This window comes from Neophocaena asiaeorientalis, unplaced genomic scaffold, assembly GCF_003031525.2.
Source record: "Neophocaena asiaeorientalis asiaeorientalis breed wild unplaced genomic scaffold, Neophocaena_asiaeorientalis_V1.1 scaffold298, whole genome shotgun sequence".
In the NCBI taxonomy this organism is placed as follows: Eukaryota; Metazoa; Chordata; class Mammalia; order Artiodactyla; family Phocoenidae; genus Neophocaena; species Neophocaena asiaeorientalis.
In genome coordinates, this window is record NW_020171997.1 from 807,291 (window position 1) to 819,459 (window position 12,169).

At 33.7% G+C, this 12,169-nt stretch overlaps 2 protein-coding genes across 2 annotated transcripts in view; one reads left to right on the top strand and one right to left on the bottom strand.

Annotated features, from left to right (window-relative positions):
* The window catches only part of FGF7 (fibroblast growth factor 7), a 62,100-nt gene extending 54,809 nt beyond the window's left edge, over positions 1–7,291 (top strand). Inside the window, exons 2-3 of the mRNA XM_024748818.1 lie at positions 5,078–5,181; positions 6,210–7,291. Of these exons, the coding sequence (XP_024604586.1) occupies positions 5,078–5,181; positions 6,210–6,404 (299 nt within the window). The 3' untranslated portion in view covers positions 6,405–7,291. The remainder of the gene's footprint in view (positions 1–5,077; positions 5,182–6,209) is intronic.
* FAM227B (family with sequence similarity 227 member B) overlaps positions 1–12,169 on the bottom strand; it is a 246,445-nt gene that overhangs the window by 159,933 nt on the left and 74,343 nt on the right. The window lies entirely within an intron of this gene.

The window sequence follows — 12,169 nt, forward strand, 5'->3', positions numbered from 1 at the left end:
CAGTCCCTCTACTATTAACATTTTTGCATTAATGTGGTATATCTGTTACAATTAATGAATCAGTAATTACATATTGTTAACTAAACTCCATAGTCTACACTAAAGTTCACTCTTTGCCTTGTATAGTTCTATGTGTTTTGACAAATGTATAATATCATGTATCCACTATTACAGTATCATATAAAACAGGTTCACTGCCTTAACAATCCCATGCTTCACATTTTCATCCTACTCCCCTCTTCCTAAGCCCCTGGCAACAACTAATCATTTTACTGTCTCTATAGTTTAGCCTTTTCCAGAGTGTCATACAACTGGAATCATACAGTATGGAGTCTCTCGGACTGACCTCTTTCACTTAGCAATATGCATTGAAGGTTCCTCCGTATCTTTTTGTGTCTTGATAGCTTATTTCCTTTTATCGCTGAAAAATATTCCAAAGTACATATGTACCGTAGCTTATCCATTCATATGCTAAAGGGCATTTTGGTTGCTTCCAGTTTTGATGGTTTAGAATAAAACTCTGTTATAAATATTCATGTTCAGGTTTTGGTGTGGACTTAAATTTTAAGCCCAATTGGATAAACACTTATGGCAGGATTGATGGATTGTATGATGAGAGTATATTTAGCATTCAGTAAGAAACCAAACTGTTTTCCAAAGTGGCTGTACCACTTTACATCCCCACTAGCAATGAATGGCAGTTCCAGTTGCTCTGCATCCTTGTCTGCAAGTGGTATCTTAAAAAATTTCAATCATTCTAATAGTTGTGTAGTGGTATCTCGTTGTTTTATTCTGTAAGTCCCTAATGACATATAATGTTGAGCATATTTTCATATGCTTATTTGCCATCGGTGTATTTCTTTGATGAGACATCTGTTCAGACCTTTTGCCCACTTTTTAACTGGGTTGCTTATTTGTTTATTGTTGAGTTTTAAGAGTTCTTTATTTTGGAAATATGAGATGTATTTTTTGTGTACATGTATGTATGTATTTGGATGTACTTCTATGATATAAAAATGAATGGAATTTATAGCCTTGAATGTAATATAAATATATAATGGTGAAGATTTTCCATCTAACAATCTCAGCTTGACAGAAAATCATAAAAGTCATTTAACATTAAAATGTTTTTCTTTTTTGGTACCAATTCTTAGTTTTAATGTGCCCAAGAAAGTATATTTGGTCGAGGACAAAATTAAATGTTCTGAGTGACCTAATAACCATTAAGCCACTGTTTCCACTTATTTTCAACTTTAAAATAACTCTTAGTTATCATGCTAGAACATCTATATTAATATATGGCCCCTCAAAACTTTTAAATATAAATCTTAAAACATTCAGGGAAGAGAAATATTGAAGGAGCTGGGATTGGTGGATTTTTACATGATCAAACACTAAGAATTTTTTTTCTGCTAACTCCTGAAAAGACATGGAGGAACCTTAAATGCATATTACCAAGTGAAAGAAGCCAACCTGAAAAGGCTACATACTCTATGATTCCAACTATATAACATTCTGGAAAAAGCAAAACCATGGAGACAGTGAAAAGATCAGTGGTCTCCAAGAGTTGCGGGTAAGGGAGAGAAATGAACAAGTCGAGAACAGAGGACTCTTAGGGCAGTAAAAATACTCTGTATGACACAAAAATGATGATACATGTCCAAACACCAAGAGTAAACCATAAAGTAAACTATGGGCTGTGGTTGATAATGATGGTCAATGTAGGTTCATTAATTATAACAACTGTACCACTCTGGTGGGGGATGTGATAACTGGGGAGGCCATGCCTGTGTGGGAGCAGGGGGTAGTTGGGAAATCTCTGTACCTTCCCCTCAATTTTGCTGTGAACCTAAAACTTCTCTAAAAAATAAATTCTTAATAAAAACTTTTTTTGAAAACAGGAAAGTTAAAACACTTTAAAATCTGTAGGAACACTACTTCCTACTCTGCACTTAAATGAAAGAATGATAACTTTAGTTTCTTCATTCTTGGGTTTTCTTGAATAAAAAAGGGCACAGCACATGGGGCAAAACAGACCAGAAAGTCAGGATTAATAGCATATTAATTCTGCCAGCACTACTTAATGTTCTTCCAAGAAATATATATTTAGGTCTGTTGATTTCCTAGTAAAATGATTTTTTAAATACATCAAACAATATACAATATTACTGTGTCAGGAACCTTGCCATTTTCAAGTCTGTCCTCATCCCGGTTAAAAGTAGAATCTTTAAAGATTGAACATCTGTTCATATGCTTATTTGCCAACTGTGTATCTACTTTGGTATCTGTTCAGACATTCTGCCCATTTTTTAATTGGGTTGTTAAAAATCTAAAGATTTTTTGATGTCCTTAACCCCAATGTGCGGAGGGATAAGATTAACAATGTTTATCACTTATTGAGTGTCAGAGTGTAACAAAAATATGGTGGGCAATGGGCAGGCAGGGGATAGATGAAAAGGGTTTAGAGATGGGACAATATGAATATATTGTCATGACTGAACCTGAAGGGAAAGTGTCCACATAGCATAATCAACAATACCTCTATCATTCTATAGTTATATTTTGTAGACAGTTGGTCTATAAACGAAAAAGCCAGCAAACATGACAGATTTCATTCCCTAATTAAAACTGAGCATGAAAGATACTCTAAGCCTATGCATCAGTACTCTCCTTTCTAAGAGAAAATATTGAATAAAGAGGGAAATAGCAGGAGAAAGGGACTAGAAGGAGAAAACTGACTTCACATTTTACAGTGGTAAGATCTTTAGAAATCAACTATTCCGTATGTTTTTAAATAGATATATTTACTCAATTTTGAAGGTATTGCAAATTGGTTGAATCAGTGAATTTCTTTAGTATTCTTCATTGAGTTTATTGATATAAACTTAACCTATTTGGATTCTGCTGCGTAATAAATTATTTCCCTTTGATCTTCCTTTGCTGAACAAGAAGAGTTAGCTGCCAGATAAAGTGCTCCAAAAGGGCAGGGCTTGTCACTGCATTGAGCCTAGCACAGAATTGGCTCTCACTGAAGATTTGTTGAATTTTGCATGAATGCATCAGCATCACATCCTTCACATGCTTGTAAGCAACTGTTAACATTTCCCTTAGCCTCTCCTTCAGGGCTGTGTCTCCAGAAGTTTTCTTTTCTTTTAATTAAGGTGTATCTATGCGTGTGTTTACATATGTGTTTTGCTGTTTATACTAGATTTTAACTTCTGGAGTTCAGAAACCAGTGCTGTTTTTCTTAATTTGTATCCTAAAATTACCATACAGTTCTATGCATTCTGACAATGCTTCATAAATACTTTAAAAGATAAATATCCATTCCTTTGCATTTTCTTCATAGACCTCCATTTCTAGATGAGCAGCTGTAGAACTCTCAATTGGATGGGCTCTGACTAGTGCTAACCATAGTATAGTGGGAAAATGACTTCTGTATGCAGCATATATTGGAAACAGACAACACATATTAATTAGGCTACATTAATCCTGATGAAATGGGTAAAAATTTTATTCTCCAGATAGGAAAAATGAAGCCAGAAGAATAAATAAGAGGATGAAGTGAAGGCATGGAATAAAAAATTAGAATTTCCTCCACTTAAGTGACTATTTTAGAACACAGTTTCTGGAAACTTGATTTATGCAGATAATTTTCACTTGGAATTTTCTTTGCATTAGGTTAAGCGCAAGAAAGAGAATGTCTCAAGTTGAAAGTATAATTACCAGTAGTTACATAAAATGGTTCACTAAACATTTCATTTCTATGCCATTTTAAAAAATTGATTGAGAGTTTTTTTTTTTTTACTGTAGTTAGAGTATTAAAATACAGCACTTTAGGAAATGGTATATAATGAAACAGGTTTTCTTATGGCAATTTCAATAATGGTTAAAAGATTAATTAAATGGTATAAAGTTATAAAATATTCTGTGATCAGGACTCATAATTTGGTTTTAGATGCTGTTTTCATTATCAAAAAGCTCACTATCAGTTTAAAATATTTACTATTTTGGGGGGTACAAATGAACTTATGTACAAAAGAGCAACAGAATTACAGATGTAGAAAACAAACTTATAGTTACCAGGGGGTAAGGGAGGGGAGGGATAAATTGGTAGACTGGATTGCCATATACACACTACTATATATAAAATAGATAACTAATAAGGACCTACCGTATAGAACAGAGAACTCTACTTAATACTCTGTAATGGCCTATATGGGAAAAGAATCTAAAAAAGAGTGGATATATGTATATGTATAACTGATTCACTTTGTTGTACACCTGAAACTAATACAACATTGTAAATCAAAAATTTTAATAAAAATTTAAAAAAATAAATCAAAATAAAATATTTAATTTTTTAAAGGTAGTTGGTTCTGTTTACCATCATCTACAATTGCTTTAATTGGAATTTTATTCATTTTCAGTATATTCAAGAAATATTTTGTCAGCAATAATTATTAATATAAAGCTTAAGTATAAAATTAAAGATGTTAGCTAATTATATACTTTCATAGCATTATATAATGATTAAGAGCCAGACCTTTTGGGTTCAAATTCCACTTCTGCCACTTACCAGCTGAGAATTTGGGCAAATTACTTCTTTGTACCTGAGCTTCTTGATCTGTAAACTGGGGATAATATGAGTACTTGCCTTATAGTCTTGGTGATAAGTACATGTATTAATACATGAGTGCTAAAACAATACTTTGCATGTGGTATGAATTGAATTAACTTTAGGTATTATTGATGTTATTATTACTATTAGAGTAAATTAGAAATGTAATTCTAGAGAAGAAAAAGCGAAATTCAAATATGTAACTCTTCTTTTTGAATCCAAATATCTTTTTCTACAAAATAAAAAATCAATAGTTTTGCACTTCCCACATTTAATAAGGACTAATCTGGTGTTTGTGTATACATGTTATGGGTGGATGGGGGTCTCAGGCTGAGTAAATAATCATGTTAATAATCTTAACTTCCAAGTGAAACAGAAATAAGGACAAATGGTCATTCTCGGATAATCAGCAAAGCTGGGTGAATAACTGACATATCTTTCTGTGATTCCTTGCAGACATCATGGAAATCAGGACAGTGGCCGTTGGAATTGTAGCAATCAAAGGAGTGGAAAGTGAATATTATCTTGCAATGAACAAGGAAGGAAAACTCTATGCAAAGGTATTGATAATTGATACCTTAGACTTAATTTTTCAAATTTATTTTTGTCAAAAATATCTTCCCTTTCTGAAAAGTAAAAATGAAATTAACTCCTCTCAAACTACATAATTCAATGATTTCATTAAAACATTTTATACTTAATAATTAAATTTTCTGTGTGATCTTGGACACTTTGCTTAAGTTCTCTGGACTCTGGTTTCTCCATCTGTAAAACAAGTCAGATTAACTGACCTCTAAGGATCCTTCCAGCTCTAAAATTCCATTTGTATTTTAGATTCTTAAAATCTAAAATGTCCATCTGTCAGTATTAAAGCTCTTTTTGTTAAAGTTCACCCAATTTGCACTTTGCTGACATGAAAATTCTTGGGGAATAAAAATCCAGACGTTTGTTTATCAACATCAATCTCACAATCATGGGCTTTGAACTGTAAGCATTCCCATTGTTCCCACTTTATTATAACATGAAATATGCAACTGTTCATCCCACTATAACAAAGTATAATTGACTTTCCTTTGTATTCCTGGCACAGACTACGTAAAAATACAGGTTTCAGTGAATGAATGAATAGTTGGATGAACAAATTAACTTTTTATTTTCCATCACTATCACAGGCAGTATAATAGTAAATGAAGAAAAGTTGGGAAATGTGTCCTTCAGCTGAGGGAGGCAGAGGCTCTGCTATTTGTATCAAAATGTCAGTGTTAGGGAAAGAGTGACTTGGGCATAGTAATATGAGAGCTGCTAATTAGGGGGAAATAGCTCTTAATACTTAAGAATAGTAGCAACTGACTGCCAAAAAAACTGCATGTTTGAAACTATGTTGCATAACTAAATGTGTATCATTTTATCTTTTAAAAAATTTAATCTTTTTTCAAATATGCTAAGTATATATAACAAACTGCATTATGCCTGCTCAAAAAAAGTCATGTATGTTTTAATCCGACTAAATATTACTGCTTATTCTTTGTCTAATTGAGTCCCTCCAAAAATAATTTGGATAATGTTGTTTGTTTGTTGTTCTTTGCAGAAAGAATGCAATGAAGATTGTAACTTCAAAGAATTAATTCTGGAAAACCACTACAACACATATGCATCAGCTAAATGGACACACAGTGGAGGAGAAATGTTTGTTGCCTTAAATCAAAAGGGGGTTCCTGTAAGAGGGAAAAAAACGAAGAAAGAACAAAAAACAGCCCACTTTCTTCCTATGGCAATAACCTAATCATATATGGCATATAAGAAACCAGTTCCAGCAGGGAGATTTCTTTAAGTGGACTGTTTTCTTCCTTTTTCCTTTTCTTTTTTTTTTTTTTAAGTAACCAAGAAAGGCTGGAAAACTACTGAAAAACTGATCAAGCTGGACTTGCGCATTTATGTTTATTTTAAGAGACTGCATTAAAGAAAGATTTGAAAAAATATACACAAAAATCAGATTTAGTAACTAAAAGTTGTAAAAAATTGTAAAACTGGTTGTACAATCATGATGTCAGTAATAGTAATGTTTTTTCTTAAATTAATTTACCCTTAAGACTGTTAGATTTGATTATCTGATAATGATTATTTAAATATTCCTATCTGCTTATAAAATGGCTGCTATAATAATAATAATGCAGATGATGTTATATAAGATGTGTCAGACCTAAAAGCTGCTGGAATGATTTGTCAGATAATCAAGCCAACACTAACTATGGAAGATGAGCAGTATCTGAATGCTTTCTAGTGAAAAATTATGAACCACTTAAATTCTAATCAGAAAAGAAGGAATATTCTCAAAAATTCTATTATGGAAATGAATCAAAGAGGTAGTTTTACAAGAGTATAAGATTAGAACATGCTTGTACCTGTTAACAAGAACAAAATTCCTAATGCTGCTCCCAATTGAAAGGGTATTGCTTAAAGGATGTTTTCAAAAATCTTGTATATAAAATAGCAATAATGATGATAATACTGTACTTCATCTCACTCACCACAAAATAACATTTTATAATCCCTAAAAGTAAAATTCAAAAATCTTTTATGCTTTTTTCAAGTAACATAATCTTTTGTATAATTCATATTCGGGATTATGGCTTTTAATAATGTTCTTCCCACAAATAATCATGCTTTTATCCTGTGGTTACCGCATTAAACTCTATTTTAAGTTGTATTTGAACTTTACTGTTTTGTTATTTAAGTTTATGTTATTTATAAAAAAAACCTTAATAAGCTGTATCTGTTTCATATGCTTTTAATTCTAAAGCAATAACAAAACCGTCTGGCTCAATTGCAAGTTCCCCCTCCCCCTCATGAGCAACACCAAGTCTAGTACACAGCACTCAGGCCAGCAAATCCTGGACAGCAGACAAAAATGACAGCTTGCAGCAATTCTTACAATAGATGTCTCACAGGGAACAATACAAAAATGTGAAATATGTTTTGCCACATACTCTTGTCAACTAAATTGGATCTTATAAGTAAAATCACTGTAGATAAAAGAACTTACAGGATTTTAAAGTTAAACTATATTTGAGTTCATGAGTAGAATAGTACAACATTTAAAAAATATGCATATTTAAAGTTATTAGTTTTTCTAATCTCTAGAAATCTCTGCCATTCAAAATATGGCAGCATTGAAAGTTGTTTTCCTGTTCAATGGCAAGAGCACAATGCCCAAAGTAGAGTCTATACTTAGGGATTTGAGGCCCTGAATAGCGATGAAGGCTTGAGGTCAGGCTACAGATAATGGACTTATTGAAAAGATAAATTTCTACTTCATAATTCTGGCACTGAAAGATCTTGTTAGCACTTTAATGTTCATCAGTAGAAGGCCAACATTTATCGAAATTAAGTTGGTGGTATGCTAATAAGGGTGGTTTTAATTTCAAAATATTTGTCTTTTAAGTCCCTTTATTTTATACAAATATTAACTGATAATACATTTATAAGAGAGAGTTACATGAAAAGGCTAAGTTAACAGAAATAATAGGTTCATTTGATTTCCTTGTGACTCAACCTACATGATGAGGCTGCAGGAAGCTAGAAAAAATTGCCCTTCCTCAGATATACTCTGGGGAAATGCCATGAATGATATTCTTAACTGTTGTATGATTCAAGGGCCTTGCTAGCCTAGGTTCCTAGATCAGGCTTCTGTTACTGGTGTCTTGTGAACATACTGAGAGCAGAAGAGGACCTATATGGTTTTTTTTTTGAGGATTTACGTTTTTCATATTTGTTTCCTTAGTGTCTAGCAGAGTGTCTGTCCATAATCAATTTTTTATATGAATTCACTCAATGTTTGAGTATCAAAGAAAATTCATAATGAGACTAACCGTACTTTATTTTAAAAACGTTGAAACATGATTATATGGAAATTTAAACAGAAACAGTGTGTATGTATATAACTTATGAGCTATATTAGGACCAAATACTCTGACTATAGAGTTATAGTTATGAACAAATTACAAAGCAACGCTGAATTAACCAACATTTAGCAGTAAGTCCAATCCGGTAGTGTTTCTAGAAACACTTACTTATATTCTTTATCCTCCCTCCCCCTTTTTTTTACACTTAATGTGAAAATTTTAGAAAATAAAATCTGCACTAGTTACATACACTTAGAATTCAAGAATCTAAACACTGCAAGCGGCCTTACTATTCATTTGTAGACCAGGAAATTGAGATTGTAACAGATCCCAAATCACATAGCTGGTTAGGTTCAGAGCTGCCACAAGAGTCTAGGTCATTCAGCATGTATTTCCTACTCTTGGATGATTAGGATTATTAGTTAGTGGTCTTTTTTATTTTATTATTTTATTTTTTTGCTTTACGCGGGCCTCTCACTGTTGTGGCCTCTCCCGTTGCGGAGCACAGGCTCCGGACGCGCAGGCTCAGCAGCCATGGCTCACGGGCCCAGCCGCTCCGCGGCATGTGGGATCTTCCCGGACCGGGACATGAACCCGTGTCCCCTGCATCGGCAGGCGGACTCTCAACCACTGTGCCACCAGGGAAGCCCCCTATTCAACTTTTAAATGCACCTCTTTACTTACAGATGGAAAGCACTGTGCAAAATAGCCAGATAAACAGAGTAACCTTTTCTAAATGTTCTTTGAAAGAGAAAATTGGTTAAATACATTGGTTTCCAAGAATTAGGAAGGAAAAAATTAAACAGAAGAATATAAAATGTTAACAAAAGAAGTAATAAAAAAGATACTTTCAATGCAATTAGTGAACTAAAACATTTTTACATAAAAATGCTATAATATAAATTATCAGCCTTTGAGTTGGCTAAAATTCAACTTAATGACAGAAGAGAAGGGATGCTGGAGATAAATTCTTAGTTTCCATCTCTCAGAGTTTGCCCTTCTGATTCTCTAAAGTGACAAATAACATAGAGATGTACTATGGGACCAGCTATAGTAAAAGCAATTCTGTATCCACAAATATCCTAAATCAGTGCCTCTCACAATTTTCTACTTAAATACCAATACTAGTAGAGGTAGAGAATGAGAGTCTAAGGAATAATGCAAAGGTAGCCCACCAAAGACACAAATTTTCTTGAAAATCATTCTCTTAAAACACATGTGATTTTTGCATTCTATTCCACAATATGTTTATGTTTGCTTTAATATAAAATTCATACCAGTGGGAAAAAGTGATGCATCAGAAAAATGTGTAAGCTTTATCATGTGGCTTCATTTACAGTACTATCCCACTGCCATATACTTGGGCATGAATAAGACATAAGAGATCCTGTACCTCTCACAGTTCAACTTTACACGCAGGTGACACATGGCTAAAGAAAACCAAAAGTTTATGTAAAAGTTGACTATGAACCAGAGTGACATTAAAAATATTTAATGACGAGTATGAGTGGTTACTGGTCAATCAGAATATACCACTGCTCTATTAGAATAGATTCAGGCCACTGTGACTAACTTGTGGGTATCAGATGATTATCAGCCTTGACCATTTCTATGATCACCTTAAAAGACTTTTTAGAGAATATCTATTAATTGGTCTCTCTGATTTGAGTTCTTAATGCATATCTTAATATGCCATAGCTCATTAAACCTTCATGCCTATTTCAACATTGTTGCCAGGCTACTCTTTATTTTAAACTTTACTATTTTTAATTGATATATAGCTGATATACAATATTATGTAAGTTATAGGTGTCCAATATAGTGATTCACACTTTTTGAAGGTTATATTCCATTTATAGTTATTATATTGGCTATATTCCCTGTGTTGTACAATATATCCTTGTAGCTTATTTTATACATAATAGTTTGAATCTCAATTTCCTACCCCTGTATTGCCCACCTTTATTTATAGCCTTTATAAAGGCTACTCTTTATTCCACTTCTATATGCATCCAGCAGAGCGGCTGCTTTCAATGAAGGTGATGTACCTTCAGGCCCACATATGCTTCCACTCATCCTCTAACTTAGAATGGTTTGCCAAGAAAACATACTTGTTTTTTTCTTAACATCTTTAATGGAGTATAACTGCCTTACAATGGTTAGTTTCTGCTGTATAACAAAGTGAATCAGCAATACGTATACATATATCCCCATATCCCCTCCCTCTTGCATCTCCCTCCCATCCTCCCTATCCCACCCCTCTAGGTGGTCACAAAGCACCAAGCTGATCTCCCTGTGCTATGCAGCTACTTCCCACTAGCTATTTGACATTTGGTAGTGTATATATGTCAATGCTACTCTCTCACTTTGTCCCAGTTTACCCTTTCCCCTTCCCGTGTCCTCAAGTCCATTTTCTATATCTGCATCTTTACTCCTGTCCTGCCCCGAGGCTCTTCAGAACCATTTATTTTTCTTTTTAGATTCCATATATATGTGTTACCATATGGTATTTGTTTTTCTCTTTCTGACTTACTTCAGTGTCAATGACAGACTCTAGGTCCATCCACCTCACTACAAATAACTCAATTTCATTTCTTTTTATGGCTGAGTAATATTCCATTGTATATATGTGCCACATCTTCTTTATCCATCCATCTGTTGATGGACACTTAGGTTGTGTCCATGTCCTGGCTATTGTAAATAGTGCTGCAATGAATATTGTGGTACATGACTCTTTTTGAATTATGGTTTTCTCAGGGTATATGCCCAGTAGTGGGATTGCTGGGTCGTATGGTAGTTCTATTTTTAGTTTTTTAAGGAACCTCCATACTATTCTCCATAGTGGCTGAATAAGTTTACATTCCAACCAATAGTGCAAGAGGGTTCCCTTTTCTCCACACCCTCTCCAGCATTTATTGTTTGTAGATTTTTTGATGATGGCCATTCTGACTGGTGTGAGGTGATACCTGGTTTTAGTTTTGATTTGCATTTCTCTAAAGACTAGTGATGTTGAGCATCCTTTCACTTGTTTGTTGGCTATCTGTATATCTTCTTTAGAGAAATATCTATTTATGTCTTCTGCCCATTTTTGGATTGGGTTGTTTGCTTTTTGGATATTTAACGGCATGAGCTGCTTGTAAATTTTGGAGATTAATCCTTTGTCAGTTGCTTCATTTGCAAATATTTTCTCCCATTTTGAGAGTTGTCTTTTTGTCTTGTTTATGGTTTCGTTTGCTGTGCAAAAGTTTTAAGTTCCATTAGGTCCCATTTGTTTATTTTTGTTTTTATTTCCATTTCTCTAGGAGGTGGGTCAAAAAGGATCTTGCTGTGATTTATGTCATAGAGTGTTCTATGTTTTCCTCTAAGAGTTTGATAGTGTCTGGCCTTACATTTAGGTCTGTAATCCATTTTCAGTTTATTTTCATGTATGGTAAGAGGGAGTGTTCTGATTTCATTCTTTTACATGTAGCTGTCCAGTTTTCCCAGCACCACTTATTGAAGAGGCTGTCTTTTCTCCATTGTATATTCTTGCCACCTTCATCAAAAATAAGGTGACCATATGTGCGTGGGTTTATCTCTGGGCTTTCTATCCTGTTCCATTGATCTATATTTCTGTTTTTTTGCCAGTACCATACTGTCTTGATTA